Source organism: Anopheles funestus, chromosome X (genome assembly GCF_943734845.2).
Source record: "Anopheles funestus chromosome X, idAnoFuneDA-416_04, whole genome shotgun sequence".
NCBI classification, from domain to species: Eukaryota; Metazoa; Arthropoda; class Insecta; order Diptera; family Culicidae; genus Anopheles; species Anopheles funestus.
The window spans coordinates 6647041-6669263 of record NC_064597.1 but is presented as its reverse complement, the minus strand read 5'-3'; the positions used below and the strand labels follow the sequence as shown (position 1 = coordinate 6669263).

The following is a 22223-nucleotide window of genomic DNA, read 5'->3' as shown; positions in this document are numbered from 1 at the left end:
CCGAATGTGATTACGGATCTGATTCCGGATACGATTCCGGATCTGATTCCGGATACGATTCCGGATCTGATTCCGGAACTGATTCCGGATCTGATTCCTGATCCGATTCCGGATGTGATTCCGGATCTGTTTCTGGATCTGATTCTGGATTCGGACCCGATTCGAGATCCGATTTTAGAATCGATTCCGGATCCAATTCCGAACCTACTATCCGGAATCGATTCCGGGAAATTTGGAGAGCTCCGGAATTGATTCCGACCAAAACAGCATTTTGCTCATCACTAGTAAATTGTTATGGTGGTGAAATTATGTCTACTTCATATTTTATAATTAAACACAAATACTAATTTTATCAAGTATGAAATTATTGCTAAATGATAGCCTTTGCGGTAGCTAATTTGTTTACATTTATTCACCAACGATTATTTCCACCTTAACCCAATACAAATCGACAATAGAAATTAATTGAATACAATATTGATTAGTTTTTCTCTCCATCTCTCCTACCACTGTACTGACGGGACCTTTTTGAAGGAAGTACGAGTTTTGAATAACTATTCACATCTTTCAAGCCGGGTGCGATGCAGCTAATTGGTGGGTGCAGATTACCTACTGCCGTGATCGATCCCATCATTAGTTGCAATCAAGTGCAATAAAATCGAACCGGTTTACCGCAAAGACCGCATCAGAAATTGTCACGGCACGCTTGCTCGTAAGCCGATTGTGCTGCACAAGGGTTGCCTGTGGTTGCGGCACAGGCGGTAGAAACATTCGGTTTGTGCTGACACCGATATTGGCATTGTTTGTTCGTTGCTAGTTCGAAACGATTGAATGTTTGAATTGAGACTTACGGTCTCTTCCCCTCAATCTCACCGTAGCGTTGCAGTGAAAATGCAAACTCTTTCCGGCAAAGGACATCCTTGCTTCCCTGTTGGTGTTCCAGTTATCGTTACATTTGTTTGGAGCACATAAGTGCACATCGATGAATCGTTCTTTATTTCCATTTGTGGTGGATATTGACATTAATCATTTAACGTTAGTGCTAAATGGATTTACATGGTTGAGCGATAGTTTCCAATCAAACACAATGCAGTTTAAAAGAGTGTTTTCCTTAATGAATCTTATGAAAAAAGTAATTCATATGAATCTTGTGTGAGGAATCATTCAAAACCTGAGTTATGAAAAGAGTCATTCATATGGATCTTCTGTGGGGAATCAAATCAATCATGAGTTATGAAAAGAGTCATTCATATGAATCTTCTGTGGGGAATCATTCAAGTACTAAGTTATGAAAAGAGTCATTCCTATGAATCTTCTATGAGGAATCATTCCAATCATGAGCTATGAAAAGAATCATTCTTATGAATCTTGTGTGGGGAATCAACCCAATCATGAGTTATGAGAAGAATCATTCATATGAATCTTCTGGGAGGAATCATTCAAATCCTGAGTTATGAAAAGAGTCATTCATATGAATCTTCTGTGATGAGTTATTCCAATCATGAGTTATGAAAAGAGTCATTCATATGAATCTTCTGTGAGGGTCTCACTCTCACAATCTTCACACTCTCGACTATCCAGCTATAGATAATAAAACTCAAACAGGACCAGGCTACCCCGAATCTGTGAGGATTCAGAAAAGTTTGAGAATTCATGAGACTTTGAAGATTCATAAATCTTCAGAATAGCGATTCAGTGTCAACCATTCTGTTTGAAGTTTCAATCAGATTCAGGAATCTGAATCAGATTCACTCAACACTAGTTCAAATGATGGAAAACTGAAACTTAAATAAAACGATAGAGAAAAGCAAATATAATTTGGAAAGAAATGGCAAACCATATTGATTAAAAGACATTTATCATGAAATATTTCACTTACCTTTCTTTTAAAAATGGTTTTATTTTAAACGTCCATGGTTACGAACCATGAAAGTGATTGACACGTTTATTGATGATCTTGATACTGTTCCAGAAACGGGTTGTTGATTGTTGGTTGGTGGTGGTATTTAAACAAAATTTCTTTCACTACTGAATGCATTATTGCGGTCAGCCCACTATTCCACTCACGCACTGGAACACCATTTTTCTTGGATGTTTCGGGAGCTTTTCACAGCCTCACTTGTTCTACAGCGAACGTTTTGCGTATTCTTTGTGCGTAGCGCATTACGACAGCAATCTGTTTTCTGCTTTCTGGACCATATTCTATGCTGGTTCAATGCTGGATGAACAATATGATTTCCCGGTAACTTTAACACATGCGGAAAAGAAAACTTGATACGCGAAAAACCCACTTTATACAATACACGCTTGTTACCGTACACATATGCACACATTCGAATTCCCACACAAAAACACACATACGCAGAAAACGTAACCTGGACACCTGGCATCGGGGCGTGGTAGGGGAAAAAAACATTCTGGAGCTTATATAGCGACATCGTCTGTGCGATCTGTGCGATCGCTTTACTACAGGCGTAACCGTTTTTTTTGTTTTGTTTGGGGGGTGGTTTGGTATTAGAAGGGATGCGAATTACACCAACTGTGGTCGGAAGCGGCGGTAAGCGACGCTCAGCGCCAATAAAGCACCGGTAAGAGCTACGGCCGAACGGCTGCGCACGGGCACCGAATGGAAGCTGTTTTGTGCGGCGCCAGAATTTCCGAATGCAGCCATTCCGCTCATTGACGGCTGGGGTGATGTTTGATCATTCTGCTCAATATCGACTGTAAGGGAAATAAAAAAAAAGATGAAATAAATTAATGCAACACGAATCTTGACATGTTTTGGGAGCTTTTGAGAATAATGTTTTTAAAAATTGAAGCTTACTTTTAGAATTTATATAATTATGTGAGTGAATAGGTAGGTCAGTAGGTAGAGGATATCCTACCAAATATTCGGATTCTTCAGTAGTATAATAATGACTGACTCAAATAGCTAAAACTGAATAAAGATATAATATTCTTAAGTCATTTCAATATCTCTCTTGAGAGGTAAAGCTTTCCTAGAAATGGTCCTATTCCATTATTTGTGATGTACTCGGTGTCATCCAAGAAATGGTTCTTGCTACTATCGAGCACCTGAGCACTTGCTCATGGATATATTGGAAGGTATGTGTTCTGGTGATGTCTATGTTGGGTTTGAAATTGAATTTGTGGCAAAGGTTATTTTCTTTTCATGTTCGAATGCAAATCAAGACAACGAATGTATGGGTCTTAAGGCATATCACATATTTAATAACCACAATTCCGGTAATATCAGTAATGACTCATATCTCTGGATAAGTTTTCCTCTCGGTGGCTAGCCATGTCCTCACTTTCTCTCCTAATCAGTGTAATGTCATCTCGTTTGGTCCTTTCCGCATCACTTTGTAACGTATCTAAACGTCCTTGATTAAATTTTATTTAACTGATTCTTTGCCATTCCAAAGTTCCCATCACTACTCACCGCAAGGATTTTATAGCATAAAGAGCTTTGTCTTAATCTTCCGTTTCAACTTAAGATTCCCACTCTAAACCATCTCTCTGTCTCTCTCTCTCTCTCTTTCTCACGTCGTACCGTAAGTTAAATTGAGCTAACATACAATAAACTAGAGATAATACATAGCTCAGCTTGGTATATAGCTTTCTATATAGATAAAGCTTTCATTATAGCAAATATAGTAAAAGCGTGGTAGGAATCTCTAATATATAGTTTGACAAACACATCACAGCAATGATAAGACTTTTGTTCTCTGTTCTTATCGCAATATCTTGAAGTGTGTAAGAAATGTATTTGAAGAATGGCGCCTTAGGACATCTTAAGATCTTTAAGATCGCCCACAAGCATTTATTTCTTTCATCTTGCAAAATGTTGAATAACTATTTACGAACGGTATACTATTAATTTTCCACGGAAATATGGAGTTTTTTTTTCTTAAATTTTTGTAATTCATTACGAATGATAAAGCAAATAGGTATTGAGGTGGTGTGCAAAAAGATAATAGATACTGCCAGGTCATAAATTCTCTTGTTTTGTGCAATTTTATTTTGCTCTTCATTTCCTAAGATAAGAGTGGAAAGTAAATAAAAAAATATATTTTACTATAATGGGCATCGCACTTTGGCGGATGAGATGTGCGGAAAAGCTCAAAAGCATGATAGAAATAAGTAAGAGAAAAAAAAAACACCGAAGAAAGAAAAACATAAAGATGATAAAGTAGATAACATAGCGGGTATGTTCAGCAGGTCCATGATTCTTTATACAGCGCCCGGGGTTTTCGCTGTTCTACTGGCACAATATTGTTGTAGCCAATGTTTTCTAATTGAATTTTCACAGACACGGGTGCCGGTTTCCGAAATGAGCTACTTTTCAAAATGACCACCGAACCATTAGGGATAAGGCACGGTTTTAAGGGGTAGGTAACGATTTTTTGTTCCCTCACACCAAAACGGCATCAATGGTTTCTTGCAGCGCGGCGGAATATGATAGAAAAAAAACAACAACAAGGGAAGAGGTAAATTACGTAGGAAGTAAAAGAGCTTTGACAAATGGAAGCTATTACGGGGCGGGCCGGGTTGATTATTTGCTTCACGGCCCCTCCCGGAAGCGCGACACAATAAGGGTGGAAAACAGGCAGAAGAAAATGTGTTTTTTTTCTTGCTGTTTTCATAGCAGTCGGTGGGGGAGGGAAAAAAATCTTGAACTACGAGAAGTGATTAGTAGCGTTTCATGTATTTTTTTTTCGTTTGCTGTCCAAACACGTAACGAAACTGTTTATAGATGATGCTCATTAGATGGTTTTAGTTTCAAAGAAAACAAATTGTTTTTTTAGAGGTTCAGTTTAGTGCACCAACGGTTAAGGTTGCAATGAGTGAAATTAATAAAAAATTTTGTTTCTAACGTTTACTTTTCTGGGCGGTGTTGTATGCTTTTAGTTTGATTTTAACTGAGAACTCGAAAATATATTTTAAAGGATGTTGCATTCGCCATAGTTCAGAGTGGTTGAGAGGCAGAAAAAAAGTTTGTGAAGTATCTGCATATAACCAGATAAATCAAGAGCTAAGTCACATAGGAAGATGTATTCGCATCTCGAATATTAAGTAGAATCAGAAACTCATCTGTACAGTGTAAAGACATCTAAAAGGTCAGACGAGACACAGGCACAAATGGAACTCCCGTAACAAGTATCTTCGTTTTTATGCAGAAATATTAACTAAATAAGTATCATAATTTAACAGAATTGAGAACAAATGCCACCCCCAAAATATCCCCACAGCTTATTTTACAATAATTACGTCGGAGTGGAATATTTCCACAAACTGTAAGGCAATGACCGAAACTCGTTATCTTTGTGTAGGAAATCCTGTTGCGCTTCTAAAGCAACTTATAAACTGTTGCCCGCATCAGCCAGGCGTTTCTTCTGTTGAACCTTCTGCCATCCCTTTGCTGCTGCTGCTGCTCGCTAACAGCTCGCGGGAAGGAAATGTACAAAAAAAAGGGGTAAAATAAACGATGCAAAGGAAACAACAACAAAACCGAAGCCCATTGCACCAAACGCAAACGCGAAGTAAAGATAAATAAACAATGATGAATGCCTTCGTTGTCAACTACAAAAGAGGATACTTCATTTCTTTTCTTGCTCGTCTCCTCCATTACTCGCGCAGTGCCGCCACTTCCTCCCCCCCCCCCCACCCCCCGCCCCGGCACCGTTGCGCGAACCTTTTTCTTGTTAATGATGTTGCTTTTGTTCCAGCTTTTGCTGTTGAAACGAAAGAAAAGAAGAAGAGAAAAAAAACAACAACATCCCCTTAAAGAAGAATGCGAAGGAAGTGCTTACTTGGATAAGAACTTGTTTTTTTTTTTTACTCATGACATCAACTTTTCGTTTCACTTCCTTGCTCCCATTGGGGAATTTTGACGACAGCTGGGCGACTAGTCGTTAGAAAACCATGGGCTGGTGCAAAACATGCTTTCATACAATACGGTACTTGCTTCCACAGATCAGTGGCTACTAGTGTTGCTCATAGCATCAGCAATATGGTGAATTAAATCGTGAGTGAGTGAGTTTTAATTATGAGCTTTTGCCATTTAACTCACTCTTTGAAGAGTCCTTGAAGAGCAACTTCTCCGCAGAGAGTTAACTCAAATTCTAACTCACACATTCTTATTTAACTCTTTCGTGATTTTTTTTATACTCAAGAATGATTCAACTACCAAAGGATAAACAGAGATCTCTGGATTCCTTCTATGTTTTTGGGGGATCAATGTTCGTTAGGGTTAGGGTTCGTTGAGTTCCCACTTTTATGTAAAACTCTATTAATTGGTGAGCTGTGCTAGATTTAGTGTGCTTTATTTCCCTTTTAGTTTATCTTCTAGACAAGCCCAAGGCAAAGTCGTCAAATTAACGCCACAAAGTTCCCACGAGATCCTGCGGGTCACTTGGGTGCATCCGTGAGCATTCTTTTTAACCTCACTTTATCACGCTCGACGTATTCCGGCGTGTGCGTGTTGTGAGAATTGCAACTATTCCAGGAGAGTGGATGCCCATTGGGAGGCAGGTATTGGAGTTGCATGTAGAAATTGGAACTGACGAAAAGTTAGTGAGTGGTGTATAGCAGTGCGCCCAAAAGTAAATCCTGGAACTGATGTCAACCCATGTCTGATGATGATGGCTATCGTTCGCATCCATCCGCACAGTACTCTCATTCTCTCTAGCCAGCTCGTGTCCTGCGCAGAATGTGCACAAAGCTTGACTGAACGTGGAGATAGACAGGCTGGACTATGGATTATGGAATCCGGACGAAAATTAGGTGCAAAAATAGCAAAAATTAAAATAAATTCAATTACGAACGTAGTTACTACTAGTCTCTGGTACTACATTGCTATCAAGTATTTATTTATACATATAAGTTCTTGCTCTTACTTCACACAGTACAACAAAATATGACCATAGTTTTTGCTAACTCGTACCATAGTGGATTGTTTTCCCGGTTTTGCACATTTCCTCGATAGTTATTCCCACAACGCGATGGAGGATAGGGACGTGATGAGCTGTTCCAGATGCTGCCATAGGTTTTTGCTCAGCTGACATTACCAGAATGAAATAAATTTATTACATTCTGTATGCTTCGGGCGCTGGGAAAAGGATGACCCGACCAATTGTCATATTTACCCCCGTCGGGTACGGTAGGACGTATTCGCCTGGTCGTTATTCGTTCCTTGCGTTTATATTGCTTCCTTGGGCTTATTGTTTCCTTGCGATTATGCTGCAAGAACACCAAGGATTTACACACTGGTGGTTAAATAGTATATCGTAAGTTTCCCTTCGAAGGTCAACCAATTCATGGGGTTTTTTTGGAATCATCGTCAATTTCAGAAATAACGTAGATAGTATATATAGGTAAAAATGTGTATAAGACATCACCTTTTACATTGATCCTAGTAGTTCCAGTCTCTACAAAGAATTGGTCTAAATCCTCGTACAATTTAACTCACTCAAAGAGAGTCAAATAATGAATAAGTTAAAAAAAAAACTCATGAAAGAATCATTTCACTCATTAAAGAGTCTTAACCCTTTGTGGCGACCTTTGACTCAGCCATGAAAGAGTGATATCGCACATGAGTTGAATAACACGTAAAAGAGTCATTTCACTCTCGAAAGAATTATGACATTTTGTGGCGACCTTTGACTCAACCTCCTCCAAGAATAATTCCTCAAAGAGTAGCTCAAAGAATTAACTCAATCATTAAAGAGTCATGGCTGTTTGTGGCGACTCTTGACTCAACCATGAGAGCGTATTATGACTAATGAGATGATCTTTCAATTCCTGAAAGAGTTATGACTCTTTGAGGCGACCTTTGACTCAGCTTCCTCTAAGAATAACTCCTGAAAGAGTCACTCAAAGAATCAACTCAATAATGTGAATCTCTGATCTCTGAGTCTTGGAGTATTGGAACTCAGCTAAATGAGTTATTATTCCCATCTTTAGTTCAAACACTCTCAACGGGTGCTAATTTTCGATAAAGTTATATAAACGTTATAAAGTTATAAAACGTTATTAAAACATCTGTCAAAAAGACAGATCAGGATTAGTCAAGCGTAGCGCTCCATATCATTTAAGTACGATTTAAGGTACCTACTCCTTCTTCTTATGTGGCACTACAATCTCAGGAAAGAGGTCTTGAGCTGCCATTTCTGGCTTTCCTTGACTTGAATAGTCATCCCTATCGTCCGGGGAGTACGGTCGGAAAGTAGTCTTGGCCAGCCATTTCTGGCATTCCTTGACTTGAATAGTCATCCCTATCGTACGGGGAGTACGGTCGGAATGGGTTTCGATACCCCGTTCCTGTCTGATAAAATCCCAGGTAGGTGCTTGTATACCTCAACCAAAAAAGGGTTTCAAATTCCTGATACAGATGGGAGATGGAAAATTTTATAAAAATCATAGCTATCAGCAAAAAACCAATTAAACGTTAAGGACACTGAACAAATATTCCAACGTATACGAAGTTTCGAACATGCTCGAACCGTGCTTCTACACGGCAAAGTATTCGAGACATTGAAATTAATGCAGGTTCATGAATGGTAAACATTTCGCAACAGAAAGTGACAGAAAAGGTATTGCGCATTCCACACTCCAAAAAAACGCGTGCATTACCGCTCAGCACCCAAATAATTACTCGGCGAGGATGAGAACGGCAATAAAAAACAAGGAAGACAAAACAGCAACAACAACAACAACAACGAAAAATAAAATAAAAGTCGCTGGTCGCCCTTTCGGTGGATGCCTTTCACTGATGCTGGTAAAGATTGTGGTTTTGCTTTCAGAAGATAGCAATCTTTTGTTTATTTCCCCATCAGCCTAACCGCTATCTGCACTGGCAACTTTTAGCTTCGAGCGTTTGCTTTTGTTCAGGTGTTTATTGAGCTGGAAATAGCGTTGCTTTAAGGTAAGCAGAAGCGACTGGAGCATAAGCAAAAATAAAAAAAACACCCAAAAAATATCTGCCCTTCGCTCAACCGTGCAGTAGTGGGGTGGTTGAAATAAAGGTACAGACAAAGTGCCTTTCAAGCGGTTCACGGCTGGGTGTGCTGATGCTACCAGCAGGCAATTGTCAACAGTAGATTTCATTTAATAAGCAAACCACCACACGGAACGCTGCGTTGGCTACAGCTGGTAGTAGGGCTGATACATGCTTTGCGCAGTGGTTTAAGGTATGGTGGGTTTTCCGTTGTTGCTTACACTGCGAATGGGGCGATCTGTTGCTGTGTATCTTTCGACCGAAAGGATGGGCGAATTTCTGTGGATGTAAAGTTTTTTTTGCGTTTTTATTCCACTATTTTACTTACGTTTGATCAACGAAGTCTTATAGTCGGCGTACTGCTCGCCCGGCTCTACATGCGCTGGAATTGTTGCTAGGCAGGTGATCTCTATCCGCCCCAAGTTGTTCGTTAAAGCCTCGGTGATGCGAATCGACAGCTGACTGTAGGAGGCAAACACACGATGGCTTTTGCGTTGTTCACCCTCATTGACGTGCCGCCGATATTTGTGTTCGAAAGAGGGGCTAAAAATTGAAGAAAATAAATACCAAAACATGTTCTTATCAACAAAACTAATAAGCGGCTAAAATAAGTAAACAGGTTTTTTGTAATATTGGAAAGGAGAAATTGATCTGTGGAGATAGAGATCTCTTGAAGTAAAGACACAATAACGTGCTATTCGGTAGATGTTGCTAGAATATGTTATTTTCTTCCTTTCTGGTCCATGTTCTCCTTCCGGACATATTAATTGGTCCAATATATTGATGTCCTCGTTGCCTCTCACTGACATCTTCCAAGAAGAATGTGCTCTGGGATATACCGGTTGGAAATATAATCGTTTACCATCAACGGACACGCAAGCGTCGTGCAAAGCCTTGACTGATAATTAATTAACATTGTTTTTTTTTGCCGTTGTTCTTGGTTCCTCTACGATTACTGAGTAGCTTTTCGCAGGAGACAGCTTCTGCGTCGTCCGGTAAAGGCCTTGGGGAAAGTTACTGTTTCGTGTTTAGCTACTATTGAGAGGCTATAATCAGCTTGCTTGGTAACAGAACCAACAGTTGCCTGTTTGATGTCCCTGACGTGGTGCTATAGAATCGACACTTGGCAAACACTTTCACTCTGGAGGTGAAATAGTTCAATAATAGGTTAGGTTTTCATGCCTTTTCTTACTCACCGATGCTTTCGGTAGCCATTATCATAGTGCTGTTGTTGCTGTTGCAGCTGCTTATTGTCGTAGTACTGGTTATAGTTATAGTTGTAGTCATTTCGCTGCCAAGTCTTTTTATCACTCTCCTCCACGATGATGTCCGGCGTGCCAAGGCCTGGTCCGGTACCGAGCGAACCCAACCCGGCCATACCGCCGAAGCTGCCGTAGGCCGATCCACCAAATGCACCGTTCAGCAAACCGATCGTACTGCCGCCACTCCGCTCCCGTCCGGGATGATGCATCTTGATACCGTAGTTGTAGCCACTTTCGAAACTGTTGTACCCGATGTTAGGTTGAATCTCGAAGCTACCGGAATAACCACCGTTACCGCCACCGAGTCCACCACCGAGACCCATGGAGCTGGTTGATTTAGTCAATTTGTCCTGGAAGTCATTCTCCACCGCTACGTGATTTTTTAGTATTTTTTTGTAAAGAAAATCGAAAAAAGTTAGGGAAAAAGAATAGTACTTAAATTATTAACTTATTCCACTTGAAATATTTGGTAAAATACTTATACGATCAGTGGCGCATCTAAAGGTAGGCAGATTAGGAGGTCCTCTAGGGCACCTCCTGTCCGAGAGGCCTCGAAGAACGGAAATGTCAACGAATGTTAGTAGCAGAAGCCTTTCTCCTAGCCATATCACACACACCAACACGGTGGTATGCGAAAAGATGCTCTTTTCTAATTAATTTATTGGCACACGATCGAACTAATACGCGTTTAAAGCGTTTTGCTACTAATCACAATCACTGTTAAAAATGTAAGAACAGATTTGATCGAAATGAGCGAAGAGTTGTGTGGCATTGGCTTTTTATACGAGGCTCTCTCAAGCGGGAGAGAAATGCGTGCGAAAGAAAAAGGTGCGAGAGATACGATCGCGCGAGCGGCAAGTAGACAGATAAACATGCTCTCTCGCTCTAGCGCGTGTGACTGTCAGTAAGACAGAGCGATGAAGCGCACTGATTTGGTTAATTGGGCGCTTCGCTACTTATCGTTGTGTTGGTGTGACGTGATAACGAAGCGGAAGAGATGATGATCGTGAGATAAGGATAAACTCAGATCAGTAGCGATCTGACAGCGACGCGTCAGTGTTATGAAAAAAAAAACTCTCGGTAGAAAGCACATGTTGCAAGCGTTGTTTTTTTTATTATTTGGTGCCAAAAAAGTAGTGTAAAGTATCTTATTCGATGCAAACAATAGTTTGTACAACAATTCGTGTGTTAATATGATGTTATAATGTGAAGTTTTTTGGTTTTGCGCGTGTTGAAATTGTGGCTAGCGTCGGGTTGGGTTTGTGACAGCTCCGTGATGCTGTAAGTGTTAGTAAGTGTTAGTGAAAGGAGAAGGCCACTCTTGAACAGTAAAGAGGGATAAAACTCTCAAACAGTATGTTCTTCCCAAAGTAAATGCAAAATGTGTATCGCTTATTGTATTCTAAAACTATTTTATATTTGTTTTGTAAGGAAAAGATCGCAAAAAACCGAAAAAGATAAAGCTTATATTTGCGCGGGCAATTTGCGTTCTGACGCCAACGCTAAAGCTGTAATTGTGTTCAGCGCAGTTTGCTGTACGCTAACGCCGGAGGGTTCGTGTGTGAGTGTGTAAAGAAATTTTTAATCAGTGCGTATAGTACATGCGTGCACTAAGCAGGCAAATTCTTTGTATTTGTGTTGTGCAGTGTCCTATCATAAAACCATGGCATAAATGAGTGGTGGTTAAATTTATTTCATAACCTCCGTGTTAATTTCTTCTAATTAATAACATTTTTAATTAATAAAAAAAAACTTTCGGTACATGTAGTGAAAAGTGACAAAAAAAATTAAATGTTTTTAGTGAAAAAAAAGTGAAAAAGGGAATTGTTTTTGGTGATAAAAAGTGTCGTAAGTGTAAAGCTTATTGCGTAAATTCGTGTGATTTAAAATTTGATCAATTAAATTGAGTTGGCCATTAAATTTTGGTCAATTTTTTAAATGTGGTTTTTTAAATGTGCCAAAGAGCATTAAAGTGTGTATAATCCTGTGTGAAAAATGCATGTGTTGGTTGTTTTTTTTAGTGAAAAAAGTGATTTGTATTTCTTAATGAGCTTGTAGCTTATTTCGTAAATTTATTTATTGAAAAATGTGGCCACTTAAGGCAAGTATGGTGTTGTGTTAAAGAGCAAGTGTAACGAGAAGTGTTTAAGTGCTTTTGTGCACAGAGAAAATGAAAGTGTTAGTTGTTTTTTTTAGTGAAAAAAAGTTATGTGAATCTCTCAAGCTCAGTTTGTTGTTTATTGGCTAAATTTGTGTATTTAAAAATGTGGCCAATCAAGGCGAGTTTGGTGTTTTAATTGTGTGTATGTGTATTTAAAGTGTGTAAGTTGAAGAAAAAAAAAATGGTCGTGCTTAAAAGCAATAGGACATGCGAAGAAGCAGTTTTGCTCTTCGGAAGTGAATGGTTTCCTTTGGTTTATGGAAGTAAAATAACGGGTAAGTAAATCATATTCCACATTGAATTTATAACATTAGATTAGACGATGTAAAATGCCATTTGTTTCTTATAAAGCTAAAAAAAGGTTCCTTCAAAGCTCAAGTAAATGATTTTCCTTCACTATCAGCAGTTTTGTATTGACAGGACCTCCCCAAATAATTATTCCGCCTAAGGCCTCCAAGGAGCTTGATCCACCACTGTGTACAAACTGTTTAAATTTTAAGCAAATTTTTAACCTATCTTACGGATCTTTAATCGAGGGCTTAAAGTTACCTTTTGTCCGTTGCTTTAGCTCCTTTAAGCTGCCACTGCCGGATGAGCTGGCACCAGAACCGATTACCTTCCCGTGATAAACTGTCGTTTGTTGTCCGAGTGTTTGCTGCACCTTCGAGCGATGGCTATTTTTTGAATTATGATGTAATTGCCGGACGTGTGAGTCATCCACCTGTGTTGTTTGTTGCACGTTTAAAATTTTTGAACCATCGAAAAGAAAAAAAAAAGCAAGCGGAAAAGAGAAGAGAAAGATTGTAAGCAGTGATGTACAAACTGAGTGAGAATGAATGAGTGAGTTAATTCGAATCTCTACAAAGAATCATAATAATTCGTTGTTAAATGTAACTCACTCAAAGAGATTACTAATGAAGGATTAATATTGAAACTCATGAAAAAATCATTTCAGTCTGAAACGAGTTATCACTCTTTGTCTTGACTCAGCCATGAAAGAGTATTACGACTCATGAGTTAAAAAACTAATGAAAGAATCATTTCAGTCGGGAAAGAGTCATGACTCTTTGTGACGACTCATGATTCAGTCATGAAAGAGTATTGTGACTCATGAGTTATGAGAAAAGGAAAGAGTTATGATTCTTTGTGACGGCTCTTGACTCATCCATGAAAGAGTATTATAACTCATTAGTTAAATAACTCATGAAAGAATCATTTCACTCAGGAAAGAGTCATGTATCTTTGTGGCGACTCTTGACTCACTCATTTACGAGTGATTCTTTTACATCAAATCAATTTTATATTTAAGATACTCTTTTCGAAGCTTCAGTCGAAGAATTTACTCAATAATGTGAGTCACTGCCTCCCGAGTTAACTCATCTAAATGAGTTATTATTTCCATCTCTAGCTGTATTTGACATGAGTGACATAAGGACAACAAAACAAAGCACTTCAAGTACAGCTTGAAGAGTGAATGCGTTTCGTTACACTAGTATTCTTCTTACCTGTTTACCATTAATCAACCACGTAATGTGCGGTGATGGGCGGGCTCTTGATGTGGTACAGTTTGCAATGAGCATATCACCATAGTAAAGTTGTTTTTTGGCAAACTCGATCGTCGGTGGTCCCTTCTGTGGTACTGCAGATGAGTGGACATGGAAAAGAAACGAAACAAAATAACATGTCAGTAGGTGACAGGGTTTCATATTCTCACGGATGGGTGTGTTACTTACACATCACGTGCAGCATTTCATCGTTGGATGCTTTGGTGAAGATGGGCGTATCGGTCGACACTTCACAATAGTACGAACCAGATGCATCGTAGTCGACATTCTTTAGCGTTAGCGTCGAAGGAGTCACCTTTTTCCACTGCAAGAAAGCGAAAATGAATGTTAAAAAGGCATGAAATGCGAGACGGCGAAGTACATATACATTTAATTACATTGCCAGCAAACACACCAGGAATGCCAGGCCAGGCGGGTAAGGTTAATGCTAATGCTTTATGTTTTACGATGCGAATGGTTTATGATTCGGCGCCTAAGCGGTACGTAAGGAGTTAATGGTTTTTTTTCTTTCGGGGCGTTGGCCGGATAGCCGATAGATGCGGACATTCCGACCACCACGCCTAGATCGTGGTAATAAAATATATATTCGTTTTTTGGGTGATTTTGTGGTACCCACTGGCAGTGACTACGGTGAACGTATTGACGTCGTTTCCTTTCCTTTAACAAGCCAGCCAAAAAAGCGATTGCCGGTGACCGACCGTAATGTCCCGTTGCCCTAGGACACCTGTACATGGGAATGCGATTTTTTAATGGGCACCCGGTAATGGGCACCCTGGTAGCCAATGGTTGCCGATCGCTGTTGCAGAGACGGTCTGCTAAAAGGTCTTAAAATGTAGACGTTAAATATAGGTGTTTATTGAAATTTCCTTTTATTTTTTTTCCGCTCGTGGTGGAAAATACTTCACCAGTGATGGTAAGGGAAGTGCATAAAATCCGCATTGTGGCTCATTAAAGAACGTTTTGTGTTGGTCGATTCATTTTAGTACAAGAAAAGATTTGTGTGAATTAGGGGAAAAAAGGCAGAAAAATTGACACAATTTTTTTAAGGATGAAAAAAACCTTACAAGAAATTTGAAAGAATTTTTTTTCGTGGCTTTTACAGATTTGTGTTTCAAAAAAAAACAAAAAAAAAAACAAATCAAACGAGTATCATGATTTTTTCGATTTAACCACCATTGCAGTAGGCACATTTTATGGGTTGCATCGTTACGATCACAATGATTTTACAACAACTTACATCAATTTCCGCTCCAGGTATACTGTAGTTTCGATACGGTGGGCTTCGTCCTTTAATATACTCAAAAATTTTGCTCTCTTCTTTGAGAAAGGTCACCTAAGATGTGAAGGAAAACAGTTGAAAACCATCAATCAATAAGCACTCGATCGGGATTGTTGATTTATTGAACTTTATTGAATGAATGATTGAGGTTTTTAAATTATTTTGTTTGTGGAAAAAAACCGATTATTTGAATTTGATTTGGAAAATCGAGAAACATCAAAAGGAGAGAAAAACTTTTGTTTTATTTACGCTTAGAACGGTCAGGATGTATGACTTGGGAGTGACATTTTGGAGCTCGTCGTAATATTTTTTTCTTCTTCTCTCCATTTGTTACTGTTCCAGCATGACTGGAGTATCTTACCTTGTAGAGGATATCTGGCAAAACATCATTTTCGCAATAGAGTGCCACTGCACTTCCTCGCTCGACATATTTTTTAACCACGAGCTGTACGTTCACTGTTGATTGTCCCTCTGGAAAGAAAGGAAATAAAAAAATAGATGAACAAATACACACGAGCTGTTAAACAGTGTCCGTCAATGTTTGTTTGTTGCATGGTAGTGTAAGTGTATTTATGATTTGTTTGGTTCTTGGTAGTGCAGAGAGGAGTTTTCCAATGAAATTCTAGCTATGATACGGTTTGCAATAAAGGAACGGTAAGAAATAATATAAAAACGGAAAACATTTCTAGCGTACCAGAACGAAAGAAGCACCTGTCTAGTGAAATGGACATTTTGGATTTTGGAGCGATTGGATAGCGACTTGTCGCAGGGCGGAAAGACAGCGAGAGCAGAGTGTCAATCGTATCCGTTGACTAGCGATAACGATGGTTAGTGCACAGGAAACCGTCAGGTGGATATAATTTATTGATGCTGTGGGGGTTTCCTTTCTTGAATTTGAGCGTATATACTAGAGATGAGAATAACAACTCTTTTTAGTGAGTCCACTCAGAGTGAATGAGTCGTTATTAGGAGTCAGTTTAACGACTCATTTCGGAGTAATAAAAAACCCGTCATAATTCTTTGAGGCATTAAGAAGATTTATTGACAAAATTAAAAAATGTGATATATTTTAATGCGAATTTGTTGCAATGAGTTTCTTTTCCCTCAAATAATGCTTTAAATTAAAAACAGAATAAAAAATCAGAAAAAAATTTAAAAAAAATTTCCACTCGAAAATTTCATAAGGCTTACCCCTTACGATTTTTTTGGGAAATTTTGCAAAAAAAATAAAATTGATTTATTTTAATGCCAATTGGTTGCAATGAGTTTCTTTTCACTCAAGTAATGTTTGAAATAAAAAAAAGAGTGAAAAATAATAAAAAAATCAAAAAATTCAAAAAAAATGAAAATTTACTAAGGCTCATTTTTGCAGCAAGTTTTGCCTATAACTCGATCTATATCTAACGGATCGCCAATCTTTAACCTGTGGTCGATAGATGGCATCAATGGCTACATTTTCTTCTTGGACGGCCATGCCCTCAGATGTCTGTGCCAGAAGTTATTCGAGGAACCAAGTTCCTTACCCTGTTTGAGAAAATGTAAAATTTTCTTCATTTTTGAGGAATGTAGGAAAAATTTTAAATGTGTTATATTTTGATGGGAATTTGTTGCAATAAGTTTCTTTTCACTTAAATAGTGCTATAAATTTAAAAAAGAATAAAAAATCAGAAAAAAATTTCAAAAAAAAATTTCCACTCGAAAATTTCATAAGGCTTACCCCTTACGATTTTTTTGGGAAATTTTGTAAAAAAAAAAGTTGATTTATTTTAATGCCAATTGGTTGCAATGAGTTTCTTTTCACTCAGATAATGCTTTAAATTAAAAAAAGAATGAAAAATAATACAAATATTTAAAAAAATCTCACTTTGCACATCTCTAGTTCATACAACAAACTAAAATCCTTATTTTAAAAAGTAAGTAATAGTTAGGAAATTTTATTGGAAGATTTTATTGGACTTTCCTAAGGTGTTAAGTATTAAAATATCTGCACGATTTCGAAGCAATATTTGTTTTCTGTATTTGTGTGTAGAACAATTTGATATTCTGTTTTTTCCCCGTCCCAAAACGAGTTCCAGGTCGGTTGTGTGAATTTGTGCTTCATTTAATTCGATTTCAACTTGAGCGTTTGAATTGTTTGGACGATAAAGTTATATTCCGGAAAGGTTCGGAGTGGGAAAATTTCAAAACGTCAAACGTATACGTCTTAACTGATAAGACAATACATTCCCATGCACCGAACCGTACCTTTGCCATCCGTAGAACCTTAAGTACACATAAAGCACTAACCAACAATGTTCCGGCATTGGCAACCGAAAACGGAGGGAGCGGGTGGGAAAAGCCAATTTGAATTTCAGATCGCCATCGCTGGAAGATGGCGGGGGGGCTGTCGTTTCGTCGCTCCGAGGAGCCAAATTTGCCTACACAGGCTTTACGCACAGCTGCCCGCTTTACATAATCTAAATATGTACGCCCTTCCTGGGTCAGTGCGTGTAAGGCAACGTAAGGACACGCTAGTTTGCTGGAATCCGTATCCCTCCCCTTCCCCCCTCTTCCCCCTTCCCTCCACCCCAACCCGCGCAACCGTTTGCTAGTAACGAGGGAGAGAATTAAATTCAATTCAAATGGTATAATTCTTCCGATCCGAACCAGCGTTGTGTCGATGGTGAATAGATGTAGCGTGTACGTCCCTCCTTGTCATTACCCTTGTCACCAGTAGGACGCTGTACGCAGACATGGGAATTCCGTGTCTAAGGTGTTAAAAGGAGCACGGTGAAAGCGGTTGCGAAGCAAATGGCGGACAGAGTAAGAGAGCATTCGGTCGGTCGTCATCGATTTGACCAAAAAGGATAACGCAACTCCGTGTGTGAGTGTGTGTGTAAATACAGTGGAAAGGCTGACCGATTCCGAATCGTAATGTCAGTAGCTGGGATGGATGGCAAATGCTGACGGTTGGACTTCGCCCGGTACTGTTACGACTGTACCAGCGTCAATCATTTACATATCTATCTATTATTCATTTACGGTTTATGGATGTGCAGACCGGTGGCTGTCGGTTTGTTCTTACGTATCAGCAGCACCACCAGCCACGACACACACACGAGTGTCGAAACAGAATGTGAGAAGCCAAGTGTTTCTGTACCTCAACCCCCCCTCCTCCCCCCCCCAGTGCCATCGCACCTTTGTCGTAAATCGGTCACAGCTGAACCGCCCTCTTGTAATTGTTTACATGTACGTAAATCTTCCATCCGACACATACGGATAGTGTAGAAACTGTAAACGACAGACTACAGGGAACACATTTTATCTCACACCATTGGGAAGGACGCTTCTAAACGACGGTCTAAACACGAGTAAGTGAAATGTTACGTTACAACAGTATTACATCAATGTTGTCTTTTGTTCCTTCAACATACTTGCTAAAGTATGTATTGCAATAATGGCAGCAATTATAAAAGTTGCACACCAACTAATGCGGAAAATTTCAAATCCATGACAAATGCAATGACACTTTGTTGAAGGACAACTAGTGATCATCATAGCTTGAAACAATGACAAACAAGGTCTAAAGTAGGAAATAATAACTTATTGAGGAGAGTTGAGTGAGTCACTCACATAAATGAGTCAATCTCTCATGAGTCTTCAACTGACTCTTTGAAAGAAATGATGAAAGGCTTATGAAAGAGTTAGATCACTAAAGAGTCATTACACTCATAAAAGTATCATTTGATTCTTAAAAGAGTCATGACTCTTTCATGATTCATGGACGAGTCATAAAACTCTTGAATCTGAAACACCTTTACAAGTCAAATTAACACAAAGAAAAAGATAAAATTCAGTTGAATGCGTTATTTAACTCAAGAGTGATGGGAGTAGTTGAGTGAGTGAGTAGGTCAAAAAGAGTGAATCAAGGTCGTCACAAAGAGTCATAACTGACGAGTTGACACAATGACACTTAGTTGAAGGACAACTAGTGACCATCGCAGCTCGAAAGGACTACATTGTAGGCAAAATAAATCAAGCAATACATGACAAACTAGGTCCAAAAAAATAACTTTTTGAGAAGAGTTGACTCCAAGTGAGTCACTCACATAAATGAGTCAATTCTTTGACTGACTCTTTGAAATAAATTATGAAAGACTCATGAAAGAAAGATATCACTTATGAGTTATTTAGCTGGTAAAAGTATCATTTGACTCTTAAAAGAATCGTGACTCTTTATGCCGACTCATGAGTGAGTCATATCACCCTTGAGTGTAATTTGACTCTTAAACACCTTTACATTACATACCTTTACACAAAGAAAAAGTCAAATGTCATTTGAATGAGTTATTAAACTTGAGAGTTGAGTGAGTGAGTGAGTCACAAAGAGTGAATCAAAGGTCGCCACAAAGTGTCATGGCTCTTTCAAGAGTGAAATGACATTTTTATGACTCTTTTTTAACTAATTCGTTATAGAAATCTTATTGAGTGAGTTACATTACAAAGTTTATGTAACAATTCTTTCCAAAGATTCGATATGACTCAATCATAATCAATCAAAACATATTTTAGCAATTTATTCGCATTACACCGAATGAAATAATTTGATTCAGACTCATCATTTCGACATGTATTTTATGTTTCAACGCTGAAATTGACTAGTTTATTGGGGTATAATAAAATCAAAAGTAGGTCGATAATTGTGTCCTGGTTGTGTACGCTAACCAGATGCAGCAAAGCCATAGATGGCTTACCTTTACGTGAAATTGAATTTGCTGTTGCTATTGCTGTGCAGCGTGAGTGTGCGAAAAGCTTTCTCTCGCCAACTGCTGTCGGCACAATTGCACATATACTTCAGCGGAAATGAAGCAAACAAACAAATTAAATCCGTAGCGAAGTAAGCTGTCGGCAAACATAACGACAATGCAAAATAAAAGAATGTGACGATTATAGCGGCAGAAGAAGAATGTAACAATGTTTGTATAAACATGTCGATGTATCTCGTTTTGTTACGTGGGTATTTTTTTTTCGTAAATTCTACAGTTTACTATTAGTATAGTGTAAACAGTACAATAAATATTAAATTATAACTTCATATTCTTTCTTTTGTTGCAAAAGTTCGTTTAACAAAATAACTCAAAAAATATATCTCACTGGTTGTCTCAACAGGAAAGCGAACGACTTCCAAGGTTAAACATCAAGCAATAAAGAAATCAATGATCGATTTTGAATTACCACTTGAGCACTCGGTAACCTCTTCGATTGCTACTCTGGAAGATATGACAGAATATCGTACAAATCCCTAATGGACGATCTTATCGAATGGCATGATTTCCGGCAGTTGTGGTGTTGGTGGTGAGACCGATACCTGGCGGTATCAATTGCACTTGCAGCACCAGTAATCCCTAGCAGCAAACGTATCGGAAACAGGACTCAAGGACTGGAGTTCTCGTAACCGTATCAAACATACATTCAGCGCAAGACGTATGGACACAGGCTTGTAGAAAATGGGCGCCAAACACGAGGACTTTTTTTTATTTTAATGGAAGATTTTTGAACAAAACAAAATTAATTTCTTCGCTACAGTTTTTAGGTGACGATTTAATTAGTGTTGGATGAATCTGATTCAGAATCAAGAATCTGAACGAATCTTTGAACTGGATGAATGAGTCTGAATCTTTATTATAAAGATTAATGAATTCCTATTGAATTATAAATCCTTAGAGTTGCCCCTACGCTTGACGGTCAGCACTTTTAATAAGTCCATCCTCTCCCACCTCCGGCAGCGAATCATTAAGGATTCATGAATCTTTTCATGAATCTTTGAGGATGCATATTAATTCTTGAAAATTGACTAATATTTTGGGAGTCAGCTCTTGATTTGAATGACTCTTCACTGAAGATTCATATGAATGACTCTTCACTGATGGTTCATGTGAATGATTCTTCACTGAAGAATCATATGAATGACTCTTTACTGAAGATTCATATGAATGACTCTTTACTGAAGATTCATATGAATGATTCTTTTCAAAAGAATCGTATGAATGATTTTTTTTTCCAAAAGATTCAATTAGCACAACACTAGATGTAATGTCATTACATTGATGCGATTCAGAATGATTTGATAAAAAAAAGGTTTCTTTTTCACATCTTTCGAACGAAACACGATTGAATTATTGGAAGGGAAAAATTTCCGGTTTGATCAACACATGAAATTATCGCGCATCATGTGAAGATTTGATTTTCTAATATGTCGGAAGCAAGTGTCACTAGCGGAAAGCAGTTACAGTGCAGTTGCGTTCTGCTTGAGTAGCTCAAATTGATTATTTTTTTTCTTACTTCTTGATGCACTCTCGTACGTTAGCAGTTGCAGAATGTTTTGGTCCAATATGCTATGCGGTACAATATTGATCCGGAAGCTCTTCCGGGTAAAAGCTTGCTGCTCAACACGTGCAATCACATATAGCCCCGACCGTGTGTGTGTGTGTGTGTGTGTGTGTGTGTCGGGTGGGGCAAATAACGCTGGGTTATGTTTTTTTCTTGTTATTGTTGTTGTTGCTTCTGGGCAGTAGACCTGCTGTGCATCATTCAACCTTATGTGAAAGGATTTCCCCCGTACGTGTGGGAAAGACATTTGGCTTTTTGGTACGAACTTTTCACATCTAGCGAAATGCGTGTTTTTGTAAGCTCAATGTCTCGTAACTTGTGCTTCATGCACCGTACCACCCGATGAAGGCTACCGAATGTGAAACTTTCCTTTTACGCAAGTCAGCCGTGTACCCGTCTTGCGTTCTTGTTTTAAGAAAATCCGTTAGAAAAAGATCCTTCCATCCCCTACCCAGAAGGAGGGACACTCCTTGGGACATGATCTTTTTGCTCATGTATGTTTTGTGTTACGCCCTTATGTGAGGTATATATGGGTCGTACAGACAGGCGGAAATGGAAGCAAAAAAAAAAAGAAATAACGAAACAAAAA

The 22223-nt window shown here is 38.7% G+C and overlaps 1 protein-coding gene across 2 annotated transcripts in view; it reads right to left on the bottom strand.

Moving 5' to 3' along the window:
- LOC125768351 (uncharacterized) overlaps positions 1–22223 on the bottom strand; it is a 108579-nt gene that overhangs the window by 23728 nt on the left and 62628 nt on the right. For both annotated transcript variants that reach the window (XM_049435875.1, XM_049435884.1), the window contains 8 exons: positions 15627–15736; positions 15224–15319; positions 14155–14290; positions 13927–14060; positions 12971–13142; positions 10195–10630; positions 9327–9541; positions 1880–2721 (listed from right to left, as the gene is read on the bottom strand). In XM_049435875.1, the coding sequence (XP_049291832.1) occupies positions 2531–2721; positions 9327–9541; positions 10195–10630; positions 12971–13142; positions 13927–14060; positions 14155–14290; positions 15224–15319; positions 15627–15736 (1490 nt within the window). In that variant the 3' untranslated portion in view covers positions 1880–2530. The remainder of the gene's footprint in view (positions 1–1879; positions 2722–9326; positions 9542–10194; positions 10631–12970; positions 13143–13926; positions 14061–14154; positions 14291–15223; positions 15320–15626; positions 15737–22223) is intronic.